The 26,865-nt window shown below is 36.1% G+C and overlaps 1 protein-coding gene across 1 annotated transcript; it reads left to right on the top strand.

Annotated features, from left to right (window-relative positions):
* The first annotated feature begins 3,868 nt into the window (after positions 1 to 3,868).
* Positions 3,869 to 14,900, top strand: frmpd2 (FERM and PDZ domain containing 2). Its single transcript, XM_047817842.1, has 22 exons — positions 3,869 to 3,989; positions 4,350 to 4,513; positions 5,287 to 5,352; positions 5,501 to 5,680; positions 6,960 to 7,026; positions 7,116 to 7,194; positions 7,386 to 7,512; positions 8,010 to 8,081; positions 8,236 to 8,413; positions 8,549 to 8,684; positions 9,637 to 9,775; positions 10,471 to 10,623; positions 11,360 to 11,545; positions 11,680 to 11,839; positions 12,001 to 12,178; positions 12,600 to 12,682; positions 12,873 to 12,950; positions 13,069 to 13,176; positions 13,308 to 13,434; positions 13,532 to 13,700; positions 13,803 to 14,318; positions 14,799 to 14,900. Exons 1-21 carry the CDS (start codon positions 3,869 to 3,871, stop codon positions 13,839 to 13,841), a joined length of 2,610 nt encoding a protein of 869 aa, XP_047673798.1. The 3' UTR covers positions 13,842 to 14,318; positions 14,799 to 14,900.
* Positions 14,901 to 26,865: the final 11,965 nt, after the last annotated feature.

Below are 26,865 nucleotides of genomic sequence, written 5' to 3'. Positions count from 1 at the left end.
ACGTCATGCAATCGTGCGTGTTGGTGACGTAGGCAGTTTCTGTGCTTTTTGAGCCCATGGCTGCCATTATTGTAATGTAAATACATGTGAATGTAACAGGTGGGTTCATTTTTAGAAAACAATAGATTGAAGACTGGATTAACTGGATTTAAAAATGTTAATTTGTTTATGCAAATGTGTTTGATTATGCATACAAAAAAAATGATGCTTGAATTTCATTTTCAAGACACTTTTATGAATATTATATATTTTTGGAGTCTACATGACTTTATTGTTATTATCTTGTTTTTATGCCATTTTAACTATACATTCGAATGTAAATTCAGCAGTAATAAACATTTTGCCAAATTCCTTTGTATTATCCTTCACTTTAAAATAAGAGCTACTGTGTACAATGTACAGAACCTACAGTAGTTGGTGGTTTAATGATATACCCTAATGTATAAAACATAAAAAATAAAACTCAAAATAATACAAAATAATTAAAAAAAAATGATAATTTAAAAATCATCAATTGAGGGGGAGCACGGTGGCATAGTGGTTAGCATGTTTGCCTCATACCACCAGGGTTGGGGGTTCGATTCCTGCCTCCGCCTTGTGTGTGTGGAGTTTGCATGTTCTCCCCGTGCCTATGGGGTTTCCTCCTGGTACTCCGGTTTCCTCCCCCGGTCCAAAGACATGCATGTTAGGTTGATTGGCATCTCTGGAAAATTGTCCGTAGTGTGTGATTGCATGAGTGAATGAGAGTGTGTGCCCTGCGATGAGTTGGCACTCCGTCCAGGGTGTATCCTGCCTTTATGCCTGATGACGCCTGATAGGCACAGGCTCCCTGTTATACGAGGTGGTTCGGATAAGCGGTAGAAAATGAGTGAGTAATCAATTGAGGATTAACAGCTTTGCTTTGGGGACCCAACAGTGGCCAAGGGATTTGAACTCACAACCTTCCAATTAGTAGTCTAACACCTTGGCCACTAAGCTATCACATTCCATTTACTGCATTTAGCAGACACTCTTATCCAGAGTGACTTACTTTTTTTATTTCAGTTTATACACCTGAGCAATTGAGGTTTGAGGGCCTTGCTCAGGGCCCCTTCAGTGGCAATTTGGTGGACCTGGGATTCAAACCAATGACCTTCTGATCAGTAGACAATCTCCTTAACCACTGAGCTACCACATCCCTCTGTTAATGCAAATTGTTGCATAAGCCCTGTTCACGTATGTACTTTTTAATTTAACCCTAATGAGCAAGCCTCCTTGAAATGATACGAGGAAGAAATCTTGAGAGGAAAAACACTCAAACATATAAGTCCTTAGCTCTGTCTTTGTTTTATGTAGCATCATGGTCCTGGAGAAACGTCTCATTTCACTGTGTACTGCAACAGCTATAAATAGTTGAAATGACAATAAAAGCTTTTTGAATTGACTTGACTCAAAAGAAAACCTATTGTCATCTAGGTGACACCAGAAATTATTTAAAATAAATTTCTTGTTAGATGTTGGAGATTTCAATGAAAAACTGTTCATATCATTTGCAGTCCATTCTAATTCTAATAGAAAAAATGTATTTTATAAAGGAATGGTCATATTCATCCAGCTTCTGAGGAGTGCAGATCATTTTTATACACTGCAATGAAGTGTCCAGGAGTTGGTTACTGAGACTTAAATGCTACGATACACAGATACTAGGCAAAGATTTGTAGCATTGGCAACTGCCCAGATTTGGGTCTTGTCCACCCAATCAAAGTTTGAAGGGGATTAAGGCATGAATCCAGCTACAATCATGTGTAGATGCAACAGGGAAAAGCATCAACAGAGTTGTAGATCGTCTTTTGTTATTATCCAGCCTCTTCATTCCTTGTCAAAACTGATAGATACATTTTATCAACTAGTGTGTAGTTTTCTTTAAATTACAGTATAAATGGCTTCTCACTTATCCTCCGGTTATCATCCCATAAAAGCATGGGTATGTACTGTGTAAAACACAAGATTATACAGTAAACACTAAATGTTTATTGTTCACCCTGGGTAGTGTGAAACCTGAAACATGATTACATAAACTAGATGCACTATTTCAGAAAAGTTCCAAAGTCTCATTTCTACCAGGACTTACCAATTGTTTTGGCTGGTATATGGTCAGACCAGTTTGGATATTCCAGCTGGGAACTGCAAATTGCTTGCTATACTGTAATAGATTTGTTTCTCCCATTCCTTGACCTCCTCTTTTTCCTAACTGCAAATTCAAATTAAATTCAAACTAAATTCCTTTTTTAAAGATTGCGTTCAGCAGGTTATTAGGAACGCCTATCTAATTGCTTATCCTCACTGGTAATGCAATTAAGTTCTTACGTCTGTGTATCTAAGAACAGCACGAACAAATGGACTGTCCAGCATTTTGATAAGAAACAGGCAATGAATAAACTATATGCACCCATACATGCTTTAAGTTTAAAGCATGATTTATTCATAAGAAGAGAATCCTGGTGAAATCTTTATAAGCAGTTCATTCCCAGCAAGCATGTGAGACTTACCACATAACATGCTTGAGAGGATTACTCCAGAGAGAACCTAAAGGACCTACAATGAAAACATCATTTGTGAGTATTAACAGAGCGTAAACAAATTTTATATATAAGGAATTGCTTCTTTTAGCAATTTGATTCATTTTAATAAATAGATCTTACTTAAACAGCCTTGCTGTGAAAGCAGTAGTCAAGAATGACTCTTAAAAATTAATAATAAATTATTATTATAATAATATATTAATTATAATAATAAATTAATAATTAGACAATCATTTCCAGACACCATATTATACATATATGTGGTTTTTCATTTGTAGGGTGGCATCTTAAAATGAAATTACACTTTATATTATATTATATTTAATTTATTTCAAAACTTCTCCTGGAAGATCTAAACATCTAGGAGATTTATTTTAGGGTATTTAGTTTTTTTCTCACCAGAGCTAAGACTTAAGTATTAAGATCTTTATTCAGTTTTCTAGTCTACCGCTAGGCATTAGTATTCATTTCATTTTAATTGACCTATTTCTATTTTATTTATAAAGCACATTTAACTATAGACATTGTCACAACTTTGCTTTACAGAAAAAAAACATAGTTAAGGCCATCCTTAAAAATATTTTGGTTTGCAGTAACAGTAAAAAAAAAAAAAAAAAAAAAGGGTCGGTAGGTAGGTCTATTTTTCTTTTCAAGTTTCAATGTATAAAAAATTTGGTGATGGTGATTACGTAGGTATGACTTTATTAAAATTAGCATATCGTGACGTCACTGACTGGGTCTTCAACCATCATTGAAAACCTTATCCAGAACTTCGTGCCAACTTAAATCGGTGTCGGTTATTGAAAATTTTTTAGATATATTTGAAGAGTAAAAAAAGGTCGGTCTTAACGCTAATTTACAACCGGCAAGTCGGTCGGACTTAAAGCAAAAATAAATAAATAAATTGAGTCGGTCCTAAATTGACAGGGTCGGTCGGGTTACGGCAAACAAGAATATTTTTAAGGATGGCCTAAGTGGATAATAAATAAGACATAAATAAGCAACAGCTTTGTTTATGTTTAATGTTTTATTCTAAGTCATGACTGATGTGTATGTTAGGTTTATTAAATCCTTCTTTACACACATTTTCATTACATCTGGCAATATCAATAATTATAAGAATACTATATACAGTAGCAGTAAGTCTATTACTACTTAGAACTATATCCATAGAGAAAAGAAAAAGGTTTTCTTAAGTTTTCTAGAATGTCTTGACTAAGGAAAGTTTCTATCTCAGACTAAACAAGTTTTGTGATTTTTAGTCTAGGTAAATCTGTTCCAGCAATCCATCCACTTTTGCAGAAAGCATGAGTACTTTTGTGAGCCTCTTAGAGGTGCTGGAGGTCCGAGGGTCTGCTCTGGATGAGGATGAGGTGTGGGCAATCCTCATCATTGCAGCAGAAACTTTAACAAGCATCTCAAATAAAGGTACAGAGATGCACATGAGGATTTAAAGATTTAAATGCATATTTATCTACATAGCAACTTGCATACAATAACTAAACTGTACATACAGTATAATGGGATAAAAAATTACTTTCCTTTGATTAAACCCAATAGATAACACAATTATCATTTTACCAAAGCATTGTTGAAACTTTCTGTTTTTCTTTCACTTAAACTTATAAACCCATTGGGTTAACGGCACTTAGCAACGCTAAATTAGGCTTTATCATTAGATCTCAATACATGAAAACAATTCCATCATCAATATACTGATACCTGATTTTTAATCATACAAATATTAGCCACCAACTATTCCCCTGCTGTTGTTTACTGTCTCTCCAGGTCCTGGTAATCTGTGCAGTATTATTACCCCAGGCTCCATTTTGATCTCACCTAGTGGCAGCGTTGCCTTCAAAACCTGCAGCCGCACCGACAACGTGGCCTCTTTCACCTCTCCTGAGATGGCAGTGGCTCAGTCTTCTTCCAGCAAAGAGGCTGTGGAGAGGGTGAGCTTTACAGGGTGTGACTGTCTTAGAGGAGATAATCCAAAGTTCCATGCTGGGAAACCTTGTTAGGAAATTCAGATCTAAAAGATAGGATTGAGATTTTATAACCTATCTAGGTATAACAAGACAGACTTGGCAGAGTTGCGGATCTACAGTAGGTGCAGTGACTAGTCATGATATTAGACAGCATAATAAGAATATTGGGAAATGTGACCTGTTTGCTCAAACCAAAACATACTAAACTTAAAGGTTTGCTATTCATTGTTTTTTGTTGTTTGTAGTTTGATTGGATGTTGCATGGTGCATATCCATTATTTCTTAACTCCAGGGTTAGAGATTTGATTCCTGCTTTAATTGTGCTCTACCCTGTTTTGGCACCCCATCTACTCTGTCCTCCACCTTGTGTCCCGAGTGTCCTGGAATAGGCCCCAGGTTCCCCAGCACCATACAATTGTTTGGAGCAAATAATTTGATGTAGACACCTTATATTATGATCCCCTAGCATGTAGAGAAAACCAACATCGGGGTAATCGAAGACCGTAATAAATTTATCCACTGCTAGTAATGTTTACATACACAGAAAGTTATTTTGAGGTGTAAGTGGCCACTAATCTTGGAATGAACTTAGGGGACCTCTAGTGTAGAGGGGTGTATTAATGTGCATTGGTTGCAGTGACTTGATCTCTCTTATTGTGCCATTAGAGGGGATAATGGTATTGCACATTAGCAACTGTTGCAATTGCAATCCAAATATATTGCTTTTTTGTTTCTAGATGCTAATTTACTCTCTGGGAATGACACTGTACTGGGCTGTAGATTATCACATTCCTCCAGATCAGGTGAGCTTCCAATATTTCATCAATATTTGTTGTGTAGCTTTAGCCATTATTTCGGGTAAAAAAAAAAAAAAAGCTATACATGGTTTACAATTCTGATCCCAATTGAATAACACATTATATTTTCTAACAATGCACATTTGTCCTATAGCCTATCCAGCTTACTGACCACTTGAACAGCCTTCTACTGAGTATGTGTGAGGAAGAGTTTCATCGACGGCTAAACCTGCAGGCGGTGCTGCAGCAATGTGAAAAGCACCAAAAGAATGCTCTGCTTCTTCCTCCAGAGAGAACCATCAAACAGCTGGTCCAGGATGTCTTACAGCATCCAGTAAGTCTGCTTTCATTATATTAGATTAGATTAGATTAGATTCAACTTTATTGTCATTACACATGTACAAGTGCAAGGCAACGAAATGCAGTAACAAGGCAACGAAATGCAGTAAAAGCAAAAGCTTGATTTTGTTTGTCTGGTATCATCTGCTCTTCTGTCTGGATCAGTTTATTGTGTGTGTGTGTGTGTGTGTGTGTGTGTGTGTGTGTGTGTGTGTGTGTGTGTGTGTGTGTGTGTGTGTGTGTCTGCTGATACTGGAGGCAAGGATGTGGACCTGGAGGATCCCACTCTCTCACAGCCTGAGTTTGATTAACCGAGCAGGGGAATAGTTGGTGGGGAATAGTTGGTGGCTAATATTTGTATGATTAAAAATCAGGTATCAGTATATTGATGATGGAATTGTTTTCATGTATTGAGATCTAATGATAAAGCCTAATTTAGCGTTGCTAAGTGCCGTTAACCCAATGGGCCACTCTGGGGTCAACTGTCAGTGCTGGTACCAAGCCCAAATAAAATAGGATAGTTGTGTTAAAAAAGGCATTTGGCATCCTTCATGTACCCTGAGATAAAAAAAAAGAGTATCTAAGAGTATCTAAGTCTACTAAAGGCGGTAGAACTTTTTCGTATTTAGCTCCCAAACTTTGGAATAGTCTTCCTGATAGTGTTCGGGGCTCAGACACACTTTCCCAGTTTAAATCATCTCTTTAGTCAGGCATACACATAATACTTCCCATAATATTGTGCACTATTACATCAGACTTGCAAATATTATGAACAGCAGCTACATTAATTCCTCTCCCAAGGCATCCAGAAATTGTACCAGCTTCGATCGTCTTCCAAGCGATGAAGATGTGAACTCCATGAGGTCTTTTACATCAATACAACATTTGTCAGACTGTATATTTATAATCTCACCCTCCACTGTCACCCATATGATGATGAGGTTCCCCTTTGAGTTTCCCCTCTCAAGATTTCTACCTTCCATTCTAGGGAGTTTTTCCTTGCCACTGCTGACTGAGTCACCTCAGACATTTATCCACCTCAGGATAAATACAAACACATTTAAATCTATCCACACTCTCTATAAAATGTAATAAAATGTGTGGACCCAGCAATCTGCTGTGGTGACCCTGATTATTGAACAGCCAGAAGAACAACATCAATATTGTGATGTAGATACTTTCATATTGGAAATTTACAAATTATTGAGTAATGAAGTGAGACACATGTATAATAATATAATAGTAAAAATAGAAAATATTTTTGTGTTTTCCAGGCAGAGAATGTGTTGACTAACAGATCAATAACAGATCAGAGTCAGTTGATTAGACACAGGCTTCGAGGTAGGAATTTATTTTAATAGCCACCTGATAGTTTGGCTTGTCTTAAATCAATACTGATACAGTATGTAATAAGATCTATTTTGTATTAGGAGGCTACACTGAGAATTCTGCTTGCATCCCAAAAGCAGTCAGCTCACCATCCCACATTGTCCAGGCTAAAAATAACAGGTAAACAGTCTACTATATATAGTATCATATACTTCACGAGATTTGTCTTGATGGAATTTACTGTACCTGACTAATAGCTCTCTCAAGAACCATTGCATTATTTGATCTGTATTGACTACCTGAGGCGAATAAATGTGGACTTGGATATTACACTGGGCGGTTATGTAACTGTAAGTCTGTTTATGTTCTAGAAGCTCCTATTTCTCCCATCACAGAGGAAGCACCAGCAGTGCATACCTTGACACCCAAAGGCAGCATAATGACAGATCTAACCAGTCATTTGACTCTTCACTCAGCCTAAGTGAGAGGAAGCTAAAGGTGAACTGCTTTCCAGATGTATCTGTTGCCTGATTTGTTTTTACCTGTTTTCCTCCTGTTATATCATCTCAGTATTTCTAATTGTGATTCTGATTGTAAATATTATTACTATTAGATTTTGATTGAAAACTTGCTGTTTCCCAGCCATGATTATTGGAATCATTGGCATCACTGGAATTCTGATGCATTTAATCCTTTTTCACTGTATCCTATTTATTGTTTTTCACTGTATCCTGTTTATCAAGATCCCCCAACATACCCTTACACAGAAAAGAATAGTTTCCTTTTTGAGTCTGGTTTCTTTCAAGCATCTTGATGATCTGAAAAAGACTTGCATACAGATTGTTCTAGTCCATATAAATAATTAATGAACATTTTTAGCATTTACCCATTTTAACCTTTTCTTGTTTAGTAAGCATAAATATATTTTAAATATTTTGAATATGAAAACCACAGATAATTATACAAAGGTGTTATCAAATGTGTCTCTTTTATAGAACTTGGGACCAGAGTTTGTTCGCATTTTGGATGAGCCATTTATTACTTTGGAGCTGCCAAGTTCCATTGTGGTGAGCATGATTCTCATAAAGGTCCACTTACAATAATACTCTGTTGATTCAAAATGACTCAATATTAGGTTGTTTGGTACAGTACTGTCTATTATGTAAGTTATCCATTTCCTTTATTGTTCCTTTTCTTGTATGCTGTCTTTTCTTTCTGTAGTCAAAGAAATGGAAATCTTGTTCAACACAAAGGGACGTGAGAGTGATTATGCCAAATGGACAGACCATCGTAGTAAAGTGTGATGTCAAGACTAGAGGAGGAGATGTGTTTGATATGATTATTGCCCATTCAAAAATGGTGGAGCACTTCTACTTTGGCCTTGCTTACACTGACAATAGTGTGTGATAAATGTCATTTCTATAGTATTAGTTATATATACACTAATTTTCACCCAAAGCGTCACTGTGGTCCTGGTTATAGTATTAACATCAAATTACAGTTATTTACTAATTTTTGGTTCTTATTTCTACAGCCAATGAATTCTTCTTTCTGGATAACAATACCAAAATTTCTAAAATTGCCCCAGAGAGCTGGAAAAAAGTACCCACATCCACGTTTGTCCTTCATGTCCGAATCAAATTTTTTATCACTGATGTCAGTCTACTTTTGTAAGTTTCCTTTGTCACTTAAAGTTGTAGTTTGTAGTGTCCATATAGAAATATACAGTCATGTGAAAAAATTAGGACACCCTATTACATTTTTTATTATGATTTTTATTAAGAAATGTCAACATGTCAATTTCTGACCTTGTTTTAATTTGTACCTGTAATTGTTTGTAAACAACAAAAACTAATTTTCACTTTTCACTTAATAAACGATAAACGATTACAGTAAGTGATAATTAAAGTTGTGCAGTCTCTTTCTGATTGTAGATTCATGTTCTTTTACATCAACTGTAGAAAAAACTTGCTCTAACTTCCTTGATGATAGTATGGGTCTTTGGAGACTTCTTTAAGCATCTCGCAGTCTGCTCTTGCAGTTGTTCTCCACTTCTAAATAATTTTTTGGATAGTGGAAGGGCTGATTGCAAATTCTGATACGATACACCTGTAGGCAATTTTGTCCATTTTAAGTACAAATAATTGTGGGGGCCTTACTTTTTCCTCACAAGAAATTAGATTTTTTAAATAACATTTTACACATGATTTAAAAAAAGACCTTTGGTTTTATTTGTTTAGTTATTTTACTTGAATCTTCCAATGTTGTTAAAATAAAGATTAAATGCCCATATGTTTAACTATTAAAAAATACACAGGCTTTCATAGGGTGTCCTAATTGTTTACATGAATGTATATCCCATGAGCTAGTAGGACTTAATATTCTAAATGTTGCTCTATAATGAATCTGTGTTTTCCCACTAAAACGCAACTCACATGGTATGTGTAATTTGAACATATTTACTTTTGAAGGGTGGAGTGGTTTAGGGGCAAGAGAAAGACTGGCTGTATTTTCCCCTCAGCTGTTATTTGCCTTACAGTCACTGTGTATACTTATTCCTTGTTTTCAGTCTCAAAAAATTCTATCACATTGTAATTGTATTCTTATTTATTATTTTGGCAGACATAAACTGACACAACACCAGTACTACATGCAGCTCAGAAGGGATATTCTTGAAGACAGATTGCCCTATACTGAAGAGACTGGCTTGTTTCTCAGTGCATTGGCTTTGCAAGCTGAATTTGGTGACATTTTGCCTGAGGTAATGCCAAATGACTGTAAATTAATGATGATATAGCTTTTAAATAGCATTTTACATTCTTATCTGCATACCTGCAATATAAAAAAACTGTTACAGCCACAACAGAGGCAACAAAATTATCCAGGTGGCATTGAATAAAGAGTGCAAATGCTGCTGTGATACAAGCTGGGGTCCCAGATAGGATACCTGAGAAGAGTATGTAGAAAAACATCAAACAACTAATGACTTCAGATGACATAACTGATGATATGTCCCATTACAGTATAGAAAGTGCTTGAGAGTGGAAGCAATAGGGTTTTTATGGCTTAGTGGTTGACACAGTTGCCTCGTACCTCCAGGGTTTGGGGTTCAATTCCAATCTTTGATCTAGGTTCATGAAGCCCCATGCTTCAGGGGTTTCCTCTGAGCACTCTGGATTTATTCCCCAGTCCAATGACATGCTTGGTAGGCTTAATTTGTCCTGTATGATTGTGTGTAATTGTTTCCTGTGAAGGTTTGGAAACCCATTCTGGGTTTCCCCTTGCCTTGTGCCCCAAGTCCCCTGTTATAGTCCCCCTATCCATCGAGATGGATGGATAAAACAGTTTGATATACTGTATGTCACATTTAAATGGAAATCAATGTGGGGGTAGTCAAAGTGTTAGAACTTCCAATATTATACAAATATCCAAAAATATTTGTCTAACTGTTTTTAGATGTATGGGAGGGAGTACTATCAGCCTGAGCACTATATCCCCAAGAGCTTGATGGAGAAAATGTCACTGCCTTTCCTGAAACAAGAGTTACAGCAATTACATGCTAATAATGCGAATATGACTGCTGAGGAGTCTGAGCTTGAATTCCTCAAGGTGAATGATGCTTTTCTTCAATTATTCTATAATCTCTATAATTACAGATTTTATGTTGTGTTTTCTGCATGGAATTCTAGTGTAATCAGTGCATATTTCTGTTTGTTGTGCTTAAATAAACAGTGAACGAAATCCCTGAACCGTGATTTCAATGTTATTTACTATACAGTATAACTTTTGATCTCCACAATTAAATCATCTACTATTTTTTCCATTATATTGGACACTGTTTTGTTGTTATTGGTTTTTTGTAAAGTTTAAATTTATGAAGGGAAATATTTACCTTTGCATATCGAATTTAAGTAAAAAGTCTGTGAAATTAGTTTGCTCATGTTAAAATTTACTTCTTATTACAAAGGAAAGTTTCCACCGTTGCCTTATGTGTACATGTCCTCACCTGTGCTTCAGTGGATTTCTCAGTGTACTCCAGTTTCCCTCCCAGTCCAAAGACATGTGCTGTAGGCTGACTGGCATTTCTAAATTGCAGAGTTTGTGAATGGGTGTGTGATTGTGTGTGCAATTGTGACCTGTGATGGGTTGACACCCTGTCTAGGGTGTTTCTTGATTTGTGCCCTGAATTTACTGGGTCCAGGTTCCCTGTGACCTTGTGTATGATAGGAGATATGGATGGATGAATGAATGGATGGATGGATGGATGGATGGACAGTCCCAGATTTGTATATTTAAAGATATTGTTATAGACAATGTTTTTGTTCTTGTTTTTGACCCCACCAAGGCCATCCAGCAGCTTCCACAGTACGGGATGCTTTTTCATCATGTGGTCCAAGAAAAGATGTTTAGCACAGGAGAGCTGCTCTTGGGGGTGTGTACCACAGGCATCGCTGTGTATGAAGTAAAAAGCAACATCCACACCATGAGGTTTAAATTCCACTGGAGAGAAACCATCAATATATTTGCAGTTGTAAGTCCATGTCCACCCTATCAGAAACCTTTTGGAAACATGATTTCTAAAATGAAAATTTAATACAATAACCTTTGAGGTCGTAGCCCATCACTTTCAGTTATAAACAATGTTTGGTTCTTTTCCCATGACAGAAACGTAAATTCATAATTGTGAGCGGCATCAGTAAGAAGAAACACACGTTTCTTATGGAGAAATCCAGAATTGCAAGTTACCTCTGCAGCCTGTGCACAGCACAGCACAAGTTTCACAAGGAGATGAGCTCTCGCCAATTGAGCCACAGTCTTGTCTCAGGTGAGTCCTTTACTGTAATACAGGCTCTGTAATATTTAACAGATAACAGTGATAGAGGTATCTGAGCTAAAGCTAGTTACTTACAAGCCAAAATAATATCACATAAATCCAAACCAGTTTAGCTGTTTGGTATACCCTTTATATATTTTCTGTTTCTTCAGAGGATACTTTACACTGTGAAATATCCAGTGCCCAGAATGACACAAGCAGGAGGATTTCCTTGTTTGAGCGGAACTCTAATGATGGCAGACCTGATGTAGCTTGCCATGACTCCATGAGCAAGCTGTGTGATGACATTGCCAATCGTATTGAAACTAAAATCAAACAGCAGCGCTACAAGTTAGAGCATTAAATTCTGTAGATCTTGTCTTACATGCTATATACTACAGTGAATATAAAGTTGATATACAACATATATCAACTTTATATATATATATATATATATATATATATATATATATATATATATATATATATATATATATATATGTAATGAACAGAAAACAATGAACGAACTGAAGGAAGTGTCGTAAGAACCTGGCGTATCCGTGACAATATATATATATATATATGTGTGTGTGTGTGTGTGTGTGTGTGTGTGTGTGTGTGTGTGTGTGTGTGTGTGTGTGTGTGTGTGTCAAACCATACATAGTCAGTAACAATTAAATCATAATAAAATAATTATGCCAAAAATTGTTACATTACACTTGTCATAAGATATTGATGATAATGATGTGTAATTGATATTATGACCTTATAGTTCTTCAAGTCAAGATCTTCAGAAATTCAATTTATCTTCAAAGCGAAGCTTTGGGGTTTCATCCATCCCTTCTTTTTTAAGAGGTATGGTATAAATATTCACCTTCACTGAACTTTTTCCAGTCACTTTTTCGTTCATGTTCAAGTTCTATCAAATTTTTGTAGCTAATCAGGTGTAGATGAAACAAAAAATTGTGAGATTTTCTTTTTGGAACTTATTATTTACCACCACAAAAAATATCTTTAATGCTTTTTCTGTCCTACCAACTTGCAGAGACTCCAACAAGCCACCGAGCTCCTGCAAGAGAAATTCTCTGTGTAACTTTAACAAAAGATGTGAAATTAGGCCTTGGTAAGGTTGCCAAATCTTACTTTTATTATTTTAGTTGTGCTTAACCTTATAAAATTTAAAAGAAACAATGTTTTTCTTGTCCTAATTGTAATTTATCTTTATTTGTTCTTAATACAAGGTATTATAATTGTTGGAGAAGACAGTGCTAGTGGTCTGGATCTAGGTATATTTATTGCATCTGTTGTGCCAGGAGGACCAGCTAATAGAGATGGACGAATCAGACCAGGTCTTTGTACAAGCATGTTATCTTTATGAAATATTTTGCAACAGGATCCAGGGTCATATTATAATGTGCATATTAATGTAGAAAAAGAGACAGTAGAAATAGCTACCACAGGTTGTCCTTTCTTCTCTCAGGTAGCCGGTTAATCTCACTAAATCAGATTAGTCTGGAGGGAGTCCCCTTTAACGAAGCAGCAGAAATCATACAAAGTAGCCCCAACCAGGTGGAGCTCATCATCTCCCAGTCGAAAGGTAAAAATGAGTATGGTAGAAATCAGTAGTGGTCATTTGCCATTATATTCAAGCAAATACCTTTAAGAAGTATAAATCATTTCTGCCAATATTCTTAACTGGAACAGAAACTGCATTGCTGAAAGATACTATGAGCTACCAATCAGCATGTTGTATTTGCGTATCTCTGTAGACAGTCCAGTAGGAGATGGTCTTGATGAGTTGGTGACGGTGATGATGACGCCAAAAACTGGCCGTAGTCTGCATGGGCCTAAAGTTCATGTCCTCAGTGTACAGGTATGTCACAAACAACAGCAAGCAAATTCAAGGCCAGAGGCATTTAAAGTGCAGCTAAAAAATAGTCTCTGACAATGAAGTAAACCATCATATCTTTTACAGGCTGATCTGATTCAGAGAGATAATCTGGCCACTGTATGAGAATCTCAGCCCAGTCATCTCTATCACCAGCCACAGATACCAGCTCCTCCCAGGCATTTCCAAGTCAACTGTAAGAAATTGTCTCTCCAGTGAATTCTGGGGCAGACCCAGAGTCTTCATTCATTAGAACATTCCTGATACACATGTACCAAAAAACAGGCCACTGGACATTTTTCTAACATCAACTGGCTCCTCTCTAGTTTGAGAAGCGTTGGTTCTACCCCAGGGCTCTCCCAGATTGCCAAGCTTCTCACCCAATTACAGAGAGTAAGTCCAAGATGAGTCTAAGTCTGCCTGAAACTTCAAGTCCACCTTTCCCCTACAAAGAGTACAGAATTGTACTTTGACAATGCTAAAAATCTTAGAAACCTCTTAGTCATCAACAAATGGCAAGGTCCATCAATATCATCTTTACCTAAAAGGAGCATCCCACTCTTTCCCAGGACCCCAGAATGGTGGATTCTGCTTTTTATCACAGTAAGTTTTCATCATGCTCAGTAATATAAGAGATCCATTTCTTTCAACCTTCATGCTGTTTAAATATCAGAGTAGTATATTATAAATTTGATTGCATGGAAGAACAGAGCTGGAAAAATAATGGTTCTATTTGCAGAATTCCATTGCTATGACTTGAATTAAGTTATCTATGAAATCTTGAGAATACTGTAGGGTTGTGCAGAGGACTTGCAAAGGTTGTAATTAGCCAATTATCTAGATCATGTAATTAGCAAGAATAGCAGAGAGAGCATGGTAGTTTGTTTAAATGTTGGTACACAGTAGTGCTAATCAGAAAGCAGCTTCATACCACAAATATATCACAAATAACATCAGGATGTGAAATAATGGACACGACTTTTCACCATGTTTGGAATTATTCATAATCTTTATATTACAATGTTTCAATAATCAATAGAAAAGCTTTTCTTCTTAATGATGGCCTGCAAATGTTTCTTGTAGGTCTCTACAAGATTTCTACAGATCTGCTGTGGAATGTTTCCCCACTCTTCTTTCCCAAAAGCCTCCAGTTGTTAGCCCTGACCTGGATCTTCAACTCTCTTCACAAATTCTCAATTGGGTTCGGGTCAGGGCTCTGACTTGGCCAACTTAGAACATTTATGTTGTTGTTCCTGAACATTTATGTTGTTGTTCCTGATTCTTTAATGTTGTTCCTGATTCTTTAATGGAGAATCACGTAAGGGGTTGCCATATCAGGTAATATGGAGGTTGTAGTTGTACAGCTTAAATTTTATGAAAGCAATTAAAATTACAAGTAAAATGAAAGTGTTGTAAATATATCTTATATTATAAATAGACTGTCCATGGGTAAAAGAAAGATAACACATTATACCTGAAAATATACCATAAACTGCAATATTCAGGTCTAAATATTAAATGTTGATGAAATTACAGAAAAGAATATATTTGATTTTTGATACCGTTTACAATTTTTTAATACAGAATGTTTTTGCTAGATTTTTTTTGTAGTTTGATATGTAATATAAATCACTCTAATATAGTTCTGATAAAAATAATAAAAAATAGTCCTGTTAAATGTTAAAAGGTAAAGTAAGAGAGCGCAAGAGAGTGTCTCCCACTGCACTTTGTGGAAAGTCTCTCATCATAAATGACCACTCTGCAGTGAGTTGTGGCCCACTTTGATAAAATTATGTCTTTTAAAATGTAATGTATCCGTAATGTAGAATGCATTATTGTATAAATAGCACCATAATTACTGTGAAAATTATTTTTCTTTTTTATTTTGTTTCATTATTTCCCTTTTTTATGGAATATTCCCTGTAGTTATCAAAAAATAATTAACGCCTCAATGTTTGTCATATTATTTTTATTATTGATTTTTAATAAGAATTCAAATGCTGGAAAGCAATTTGAATGTAGGAAAATAGCAGGAGAATTGTACACAAAATAAATTCAATAACAAATCTGCCAGTTTATATATGCCAATGTTACCAGCAGGAGTCAGTGTGATTGTTGGTTTGGGTAAAAAAGTTCCTCCTGTTTATTTATTTTCTTTTAATAGTTGTTTATCGGGTGAGTTAAGAGTTTATAATTATGTTGTGAACGTGAGTGAGAAAATGGCGGACGTTATTAAGGAAGTAGTGTTTGGTTGTTAGCCTTCTGTACGTCATTTCCTGTAGTGATTTGGTCCCACCACAAATAATAAAGCATCCTGAACTGATGAAAATTTACTCCATTAATAGAAAAGTTGTAAATTGGATGAAATGTGAATGTTCTTGTTCATATAGACCAGTAGGTGGCGCAAAAGCGTAAGACTATTAATATCAAACTAATAACGATATAAACAGGAACTTATATTTGTTACCTAGAGGACATTTCTCCTGAGGAAGAAAAAAAACTGTAAATGTAATTACAATAAAGTTTGTGTGTGTGTGTGTGTGTGTGTGTGTGTGTGTTTTTGTTTTTTTTTTTTTGTTTTTTTTAGTTGTGCAAATATTTATAACAATATTTCTCCAAATGTTGCTTTTACTCTACATTGTAATATACTTATGATTTGGTATTAATAAAAGATTCATAGTGTCATTTCTCACATCTTCTTTACCATTTAACAGTTTCACAGTGATTAATTATTACAGGAAACCCTGACTGGTGAGTGAGAAAAGTTCTTTATTCCAAGCTTTTCTGCTGTGTGAAAAATGATGAAACAAATTTCCACCATAGTGTGACGTTTGTATGGGGGAGATGTGTATGTAATCTGCTATTACAAAATGTACATTTGTTATGAATCAGTTATTAGTTTGTTATTAGTATAGTTATTACCCCCATTGAATTAAATAGGTTAAACCAAACCTTAGTAACTGAAAATGCCCTGTAAGTTATATAAATAATGTTTATTCAGACCTGCTTCTGTCTAGGAAACTTAATTAAAAAAACAACAACAAAAAAAAAACTTTTGGAATTAAAAACCTCCAATGCATAGTTTGAATACTGTGCTCCAATATTTACTGATACCTTTACCTGATATTTATTGCATATATTAGTTTATAAAATAAATCTGTCCTGATTTTTTTAACAAAACAAAACAATAATGAGCAGGTAACCTGTCAATAACAACACTTACCATGTATAAATTTCCAACATACTGTCAATAGACTTTCCCAAGTCCTCACTTGACAATAATCCTGTGACTACAGGGTTCATGCTATACACGTTTATTTCCTGATTCAGATAATGTGCAGTGATTTTGTGTTCATTTCTTCTATCACAAAATCATGAGACCTGACTGACTACTGCTCTTGTCACAACTTGAACTGCACCATGTTTCCTCTGGTCTACTAGCACTGCTTGACTGGTCCCACCATCTCTTCTGGCACTGAGGTGGTGGACTGAACTTCTTCTAGATGTCTGAACAGCTGAGATAATGGCTTCATCTTCAAACGATGGGTGAACACCTACCTCTTTCTGAAACAATTAACTAGCGCTTATTTTCCCTGTTTGTTTTATGTGTATATTTAAAAAGATTTTTTTTAGGTTGATTGTATCCATAACCTAGTGAACCAGTGTTAATGTATTCATTGATGGAGATTTCACAGCACTTTTGTACATCGCTCTGGATAAGGGTGTCTGCCAAATGGCGTAAATGTAAATATGTCCATAGTGAGCTGGTATCCTGTCACTAACAGATCCTGTTTTTCTATCTATGTGTCAATTTTCCAACACATGGTCAAGAGACTTATCTGATACCTCACTTAACACTGACCACAGTGTTCATAACACTGTAACACAGTTATAACCATTTCAGTTAATGTTTAGATATTCTTCAATACATCTTTACATTCCAGACCATCAGAGCAGTTTACTTGTGAACAAGTGGAGATTTCCTGGGGTTTTTCCCTTCCTAACCATATACCAATGTCAAAGTTGTTACCTTACGGCTGAGTCCACAGGTTTAACTAACTTGAATTGGAAAAACTTGAATTGACGTCACAGTCTGTGGAAAATCTGCCATAGACTTTAATCACTAATTAATGGAATTAATGGAATCACAAAAGGGACTGCATAGTAGCAACTCAAAATAATAATGCTTTATTTATTTATTTATTTATTTATTTATTTATTTATTTATTTATTTATTTATTTATTTATTTATTTTCAATTTTTATACTTTTGAATAGAGTTATGTGGGCTACAACTGACTACATGCAAACTAGCTGCACCATGTACTTCTTTTGTAACTTGTGGGTGATTAGCATTCATCAACAGAAAATGAGGCCCATTGTTTTCATCCGTTGTTAACGGGCCCTCAGTGTGCTACCTGTCAGACCAGACCTTTCCAATATAAATGGGTCACTGACTATGGCACAGCAGTCCACACACTGTGAACTTAAGGTCTGGATCTTTGCAGTGACCCCAGTATACAGGCATGTTCACAAGGGGTAAGGCATGCATTTAAGAGTGTGTGCTTTAAGTATGCAAGCAAGTTGGCTAGAAGCGTTTCTTTCTGGGTCTTCTCCAAAGGTTTCATTGTCTGAACAGTTGACAGTTTGTGGCTAGGGCCACATACATTTTCTTAAACTCCAAACTCAATGCAATTCCTCGGACCAGGGCTTGTTGATAAGCAGTGCTAACCATTTAAAGAGGATATAAAGTCACTTTCTTTTAAGACACAGTCCACGAAAAGCATGTGTTATTGGTTAGCACACAATCAGCATGTCCGCTTTTGTAGATGAGCAATCCCCAGGCCAGCCGTGTGTCCTGTGAGGGCTCTCAACCTTCATGTGGAAGTGACCTCCAACTGACAGGCCCCAGAACTTGGTGTCCACAAAATGTTGTTAAACGGTCCCAACCTGGCAACTCTGCCATTATCTCTGTTATCTCGTCCCCTGAGCATTGGGTAATTGGGGTCACTTGCTTTGTGGAACTCTGTACATACCATGGATGGATGGATGGATGGATGGATGGATGGATGGATGGATGGATGGATGTACATACCAAAAGCTGCCAATTTGACCACTTGATGCAATAATAAGTTTATTGAGCTCAATGCCATGCCTCACAATGTTACAACATTTAACAGCATTTGTTAAAAAGCAACATTTTTGTTTGTCACACAAAGGAGGCGATTACTATTTCAACATAGCATGCACTGCATTCTGAAAGAGGACTTTATAAAGATTAAAGCCACTATTTTACAGTTGCATTCATAGCCTATTCTTAATAATGCATCAGTTTTTGCACCTTAAAGACTACCTTCTGCATTATTTGTGTTGTAATGCAGTGGTTATTCCTGACATGCCTTCAAGAAAAAAATGATCATTGAACAATGATCAATGTTCATTGTAATTAGCAAGAAATTTATGTTTTATATTTATAACTGGGTAAATAAATCTAGCTTGCCAGAACTAAAGAAACAATATGCAGTACAATAAGCATTACCGCATTACAGAAAATAACCCAAACATGTTAGCTGTATATATTCTATAAATAACACACCAAGGTGATTCTGAGAAGTTCAAATTACCCAGAAACGGGATTTGACCCCATAAAAAAAGGCAGTAGTGTTCCCCAGTGTCACAGTGCACAAGCGTTGTCTTTTGGGGTTCTGCAAAGAGATGACTGCTTCACTGGTGTGCAAATAACCCCTCACCTCCACTCATAAATAAAAGGTTTCTCTGTGTTGTTGAGACCTCGTGTGTGCATCTGGATCCCATTTGTGAGCATGTTGCCTTGTAAATGCTGTAAATGATCCTGGATGGTTTTAGTTAAGCAAGCCCAATAGTAGCATGATTGCCTACTTTTGGCAGTAAACAGTCTAGATCTGGAACTATATGGTATTTTTAAGAACTGGGGGTCATGTGAGCAATTCACATAATGAATGCCCGTTTGCCTCCGAGTTATGGTTAGATATTCTGGCTTTGAAAGCAAAGGTAATAGTTTAGTAATGATACATGTAATGATTGTACCAATTAAAACTGAGATATTTTATTTCTTTCTGTACTTGTAGCTGCTTCCTCTGGAATTTAATACATGTGATCAATGCAGAGTTAGGCTAGAAAAAATTCAATGAGAAATTAATTGTATACAGGCAAACTTGTGACAAAGAAAAAACTTTGGGGTCTTTTTGCTGCCATGATTTAGGTCCTCAAGCAAGAATGATCAATTAAAGGTAACCTTTGGGCCAAATTCACACCACCATTTCACTCCACCCCAAATCTTTTTGCATATTTACTTTTATAAATTATGCCCCCCGTGGAATATCTCTGATAGGTTAGGGAGCAATGTGTTAGAGCTCACTACCTTCATAATCATGAAGATTGAACTTCCAGCCACAACTGAACTTCCAGCCCATCTTTTTTTGGAATGGTGTATTGCTCCAGTACAGTTACAGAGACTGTGATCCGGTGGCTTGTGGTGGCCCCATACCTTTTTTTCCCTTTTGTCATCTGTGTTTACATAAACATTCCCTCCATAAGTATTATAATATTAAGCCAGATTATTTTCTTTTTCACTATACACTGAAGACATTCATTCATTCATTCATTCATTCATTCATTCATTCATTCATTTTCTACCGCTTATCCGAACTTCTCGGGTCACGGGGAACCTGTGCATATCTCAGACGTCATCGGGCATCAAGGCAGGATACACCCTGGACGAAGTACACTGAAGACAACAGATCATAATTTCTTCTCACATCTCCTGATATTTACCTGTAGATGTGTTTGCAGCAGATTACCTTTACATCCCACAGATGCTTGATTGGATTGAAATCTCTGGAATTTGGAAGTCAGCTCCTTAATGTTCCCCAGCTTTATCCTACTGAAAAAGACCACTACCATTAGGGAATACTTTTTCGCATGAAGGAGTGTGCTTGGTCTGCAACAATGTTTCAGTAGGTGCTATCCACATGAATACCCGGACCAAGAGCATCACACTGCCTCGCTCGGCTTGCCTTCTTCTCATAGTGCATCCTTTTTTCTCCAGTCAAGAAAGACACTCACCCCCATCTGCCACACAATGTAAAAGAAACAGGATTCATCATGTCAGACCTTCTTCCATTGCTCTGTGGTCCAGTTCTGATGCTCATATATCTATTATAGGAACTTTCAGTGGTGTACAAGGGTCAGCATGGACACTCTGACCAGTCTGCAGCTGTCTGTACACAATTACACTGTTTCATACACAACAGACACCATTCTATCATAGCCAGCATTAACCGTTTGTAATACAGTAACTCTTCACCAGTTCTTATTTCCTTGGAGCACTTTTGCTAGGTACTAATCACTGAATACTAGCAACACACCACAAGATCAACTGTTTTGGAAATGCCATCTAACCATCACAATATGGCCCTTGTCAATGTCACTCAGATCCTTACAATTGCCCATTTTTCCTGCTTCCCACCCCATGTTATTCTCTTCACCTGTCAGAGGATGTTATGTCTGACTGCTGTGTATAATTTTTTCCCCTGCATATATTAACACATTATAAGAGTGTTGGATTGAGGGAAGCGGGCTGTCAGTCATCTACAAATATTTGAAGTTATAATGCTTGGAGAACAAGTTTTCACTTTTTCCACTGCTATACTGTGCCATCCAGACAGATTTGTATGCTTTGATGGGCATTCAGCCATATCCTTTCAGTACAGCAAACAGTCTATTAGAGTAGTTTTGTTAGTGGTTTAATTGGTCTGCCATGATTAAAAGTAGGTATTGGCGGTATTTCTCTAAAGTCTTCAAAGACTTATATCCCTCAAATCACCTCCTTTGAGCACATGAGCAGGGAGCTGGAAGAAAGTTTGGGGAAGAGTGCAATATGAATTAAAAAAGAAAAAGAGAGAGAGATCTAGAGGGGGGGATGTATTCATAGCAGGTTTCTTTTAAATGCGTGTATGCAGAACACAATCTGTATGTGTGTGTTTGTGTTTATGTTTCAATAGAGTATTTTATATGTATGTACTGTGTGAGTGTGTACACAGCTGGCATCAGAACCAAGTGTGTTGACATTATTGTGTGAGGTCCTGTCGAGCGTCATGGCTTTGGCACACCAGAGGCTGATTTGAGTGGAAATCTATATCATTAAGAAAAGAGCATTCTTTAAAGAGAGAGACCTTTAAACCATTGAGTGAAAGTGTAACTTTTGCACCTCTATGAAGAAAATGAAAAAAATAGTATTTGATTTGCATTGTCGGATAAAGCGGTAGAAAATGAGTGAGTGAGATGAGTGATTTGCATCGCATGGGGTTATTATTATTATTATTATTATTATTATTATTATTATTATTATTATTATTATTATTATTATTATTATTTTAGTAGTCATTATATCTTAACATGATACTTTCTTCTCTCAAAGCTCCCAAGACTAAGAATAAATATGCAGATAAATGCAGATAAAAGCCACTCATCTCCAGTAGTAATATAAAATTCTTAATATGATAATGTTGATGATACAAACATTTTTGTGTTTTAAAATAAAAATCTTTGTGTCACAAATGACATGCGTTCAGACTGAATGGCTACAGGAAATGGTGCACCGAGCTGTAGGGACCTTAAAATACCGCTTTTAATGAAGCAACCCCAGCAGTTATACAAAGCACAGTCCATTGCTTCCATATGGTGCGAGACTCTCGCACAATCTTTCCGATTACAACATAAAAATGTGTGCTCTTTTGTGTGCTGCAGAATTGATTGAGACACCACAACAGACACTTTTATAACATAGGCATATTGTGCATGGTTTTTGTTACAGTACCATATCAGTTAACAATTATCAAGGGTATCCCATACCCTCACTTTACTGATCCCAAGTAGCTAAATAGTTGACTGAAACCATCTCTGACATAGGTGCATGTCTATATTACTGTTCACACTTTGGTACCATGCTCTTATTTTCAGTGTTTATTTTCAGTAAAACATTTTTAATGTTAATCTTTTTGTACAACATGACCAATAATACAGATTTAATATACGGTAAGCTTTGAGACACATTTTTCTGTTTACTTTCTTAAATACTGTGGTTAGTAATTCACTATCAGTGTAACTAGAAATCTTAAAACCCATTATCTGAGCAGTTATGGGTAGGTGATGCAATGGATGGGTTTTTTAGATTCAGAACAGATCTGGATTTCCTAATGTGACAGAAAGTCACGTCTGCAAAAAAGAAAAGCAGTAATCACTGTTCGCATGTCTCTAGAGCTGGTTTTTAAGGATCTTGTATTAGTGATGGTTATTTTATTGCACAAGAGTTGTATTGTACAACGTCTCCTTGGCCAACAAAAGCCTCTTTTTATGGAATGGTTCAGGGAAATAAAGTCAATTAAACTGAGCATAAACCAGAGTCTTGACCTTATCATGTGTGAGACTATGCAAATCTGTCAACAGTCACACTATTTGATTTAATTATACTTGTACAGGGCTGTTAGCAATAGACTTTCACAAAGCGGCTTTACAGAAACTTGGATCTAGATTTTAAACATGAGAGAGAGGAGCCATAGCGTTAAACAGCGTATTTTTTCTGATTGTACAACTTTTGGATTTTTTTGGTAAAAACTACTTGAATTGGCAAAATTGCAATCACGGAATTCTTCTTTTAAACCCCTACCAGTAAAAACAGACATATAATTACATTCTATGATAGCAGTACTCAAAGTCATCCCATGTGAACTGAACAGGGTTTTTGCTGAATGCTGTCTTCTCTTAAATTTGCAGTCATTTGGAATATCACAAAGATTGGTTTATTTTGTATTCATTTCAGTGATAGTGTCATCTTGAAGGGACTGATTAGGATCAGGCAGAAGGTGTAATCATACAACATAAAAGCAAAAAGACAGAGATTGTTTTCCAAAGGGTAAAGTATGAGTTCATTTATTTGAAATGGAAAATCCCTAAAGCATGCACACTGGTGAAGCATTCCAAATCAAACTAAATCAAGAATATAAACAACACTCAACAGTGAATACCTGAGCTCTGAATTGTTTTTGTCTAACATTTCAAGAAAAGTAATTGTTTAACTTACCTCCGTGTTATCCGTATTATCAGAACTCATTGTATGGTGCTTTATTGCAGATCTTAGTGTTTATTGGTTCTGTATCAATACCGCAGCAAGAATTGCACGTCTATGTCACATCCAGTCAATGACATACCAGTGCTGTGTTAGCACTTCACCACAAGGATGTTATTGTGAGAGAGCATTTCCGTCTGGTTAATTCTGAGGAGAAACTTGAGATTCCTCTGTGATCTGGCTTCACATACAGTAAGTGCCACGTCTTCATCCTAAGCATTGCACCTATAAAGAGCCAACTCAAAGTGCATACATTTAAACGTTTTTGTGAAGGGCTTAATGATTTCAATATTTGTGTGGTCCTGGAAAGCCACAAAAATGTCATTTACCAAGGCAGCCATAGCGAGTAGCACTAAAGTCTCTCACATCTGTTAAAAAAGTGAAGTACTTCCACTTCTCAGCTACCACAACAGGATATGTTTATCACAGAAGTCAAACACCAGCAGATGGTGCAAATTAGCCAGAATGTTGTTCCAGAAGCAGTGGCTGGAGCGTAGATTGCAAGTGGATGTTTTGGCTTCCAGCTAAGTCACAAAGTCATCATCATCTTGAACTGTGAACCACAATGGCATTTCTGAGTTTTTCCACACGAGCTTAAGAGGAGACTAGATAGAAATAGTTGCAAGTTATTTGGCAATGTAGGTTATGTTCAACCATGAGGGCTTTTCAGTTCCATTTTAAACATCAAAGCGATTACACATTTCAGTTCATGTTTTGATTTGATGTCAAGTAAACTGGTTCTCTGGACTTATAATTAAGCATTTAGGAGATTTTTTTTCTGTTATGTCAGCTTTAACAAATTAGACGAATGAATATTTTATGCCTTTCTGACTGCAAATTGCCTCATTCTCTGTCCAGAACAGTCATTTTTCTTAAGCCTTTCTCAGAATCCTCATCTCCTCTATCCAAAACCCAAATAAAAACCGAAAAGGATTAAAACTGTTGAGAGAGAGATCTTCAAAAGGTGTCCATTAAATGTATGCAGGCTTTGACATGTCCAGGAAGGAGAAGAAAAAAGCAATACATTTGCCTTAACCGTTGTTTTAGTTATCCTCTACTTCACTCTTCATAAAGCCTCAGGTATAATTCCATCATTACATCACTGAAATAACATCCACCGTCTTTTGCACTGCTACGCTGATCTCCATCGCTGATTGTTCGAGCTCTGCTTGAGCCGAGTATGGCCAGACAAAGAAAAACAAGCTCTAAACTGAATGCTTGAATGATTTTGTACCTTCTACAGGTCATTTATAAAGGATGTATTAACCCTATCATAGAGAAATTTATGTGGATTTCTGATTTTTAAAAGTAAACACAAGACAGTAAAATAATTAATCTGCATTTGTTCACATTTATTTAACCATCTAGAGCAGATTTAGTAGATTACATAGTATTTGCCAAAATACACAATATGAAGTATTATTCCACAAAATCAAGGATTTGTTTTTGTATTATAGGGCCATATTCAGAGTCTGTGGCAGTTCAAAAGATAAGTCAATATTTATTCAGAAAAAGTTCTCTGGGTTTAGAGTGATTTTCTAAGATGCCCATTCCAATTATGAAAATGACCTGTGGGTACAGTAGTTCACACCTCTGAGATAGATTTTCCTTAAATAAAAGTGCTTTCAGTGGCATACAGATCACCACCTTTAAACACAAAGACTTTCCTTTAAGTGAAAAACTTGCCTTTTAGCACAAATCAACTGTAGTATGATATTTCCATAAAGGAAAGAGAAAATAAAAGAAAGAAATAACAATACAGTGATATATAACTGAAGATAGCAAACAAATTTGCAAATTTGTTTGAACAACATTGCTTTTGGGGGCCACAGTGGCTTAGTTGTTTGCATGTCTGTATTGCCTTCTTGAGGGTGGGGTTTTGAGACCCACTTCCTCTCTCTGGGTGCTCTGGTTTCCTCCCCTAGTCCATTGACCTCCTGAAATTGTCTGCAGTTCAAGGAACCTATACAGAACACATATGAATGGAATATGATTTTCACTCTTATTATCAAGCTGCTTATAAAATAGCACTTGATCCAGCTCCTCGTATTATTTTGCATAATAAATTACGTACAGAGACAGCAAGTATGAAGCTCAATCAGGGGTTAAAAACATATCTAATTTTGAGATTTGCACCGTGACTATCCAACCATGATAAATAATTATTTAGTTTTCCCTACATGTTGTGATGTCAGTTAATTGTCCTTAAAATAGTTAAATCATGAATTCCTGGGGGACATACTGTCACTGAAAAAAGTTACTTCAAATGTTTACTTTAAAGGCGTACATAAATGTATAAAAATGCACTGTTTGGAGAAGATATACAGATGCCATATACAATAAGATGCAAATCTCTCAGATAGTTAGATAGATGGATGGATGGATGGATGGATGGATGGATAGATAGATAGATAGATAGATAGATAGATAGATAGATAGATAGATAGATAGATAGATAGATAGATAGATAGATAGATGGATGGATGGATGGATGGATGGATGGATGGATGGATGGATGGATAGATAGATAGATAGATAGATAGATAGATAGATAGATAGATAGATAGATAGATAGATAGATAGATAGCAATGAAATTCCATTTAACATCCACTAGAAGTGCTAAGATTAGAAAAAATGTAAAGGTACAAGTGCAGATAAATAAAAAAATATATAATATGTATATACAAATAAATAAAGCTATGGAAGTTAGTATGTGCATAGCAGTATATGCTAGTTATATAAACAGTACAATGTGTCTAAACAAATAGGAATTATATATGATATGCAAATGTGTGCTTTATGTACAATGTATGTACAACAGTAACAAAAAAAATATACTGCATATATTGTACAGATAATATACATAAGAAGACCAGACTGAACAAACAAATATCTAGATCCAGGATGAACCTCTAGCAAATTGATGGAAAGAATGAACCTTTAGCAAAGTGATGGATCTGCTCATGATGCAAAACATACAAGCTC

Source organism: Tachysurus fulvidraco, chromosome 8 (genome assembly GCF_022655615.1).
Source record: "Tachysurus fulvidraco isolate hzauxx_2018 chromosome 8, HZAU_PFXX_2.0, whole genome shotgun sequence".
Classification (NCBI taxonomy): Eukaryota; Metazoa; Chordata; class Actinopteri; order Siluriformes; family Bagridae; genus Tachysurus; species Tachysurus fulvidraco.
This window is presented reverse-complemented; position numbering and strand designations above follow the sequence as displayed.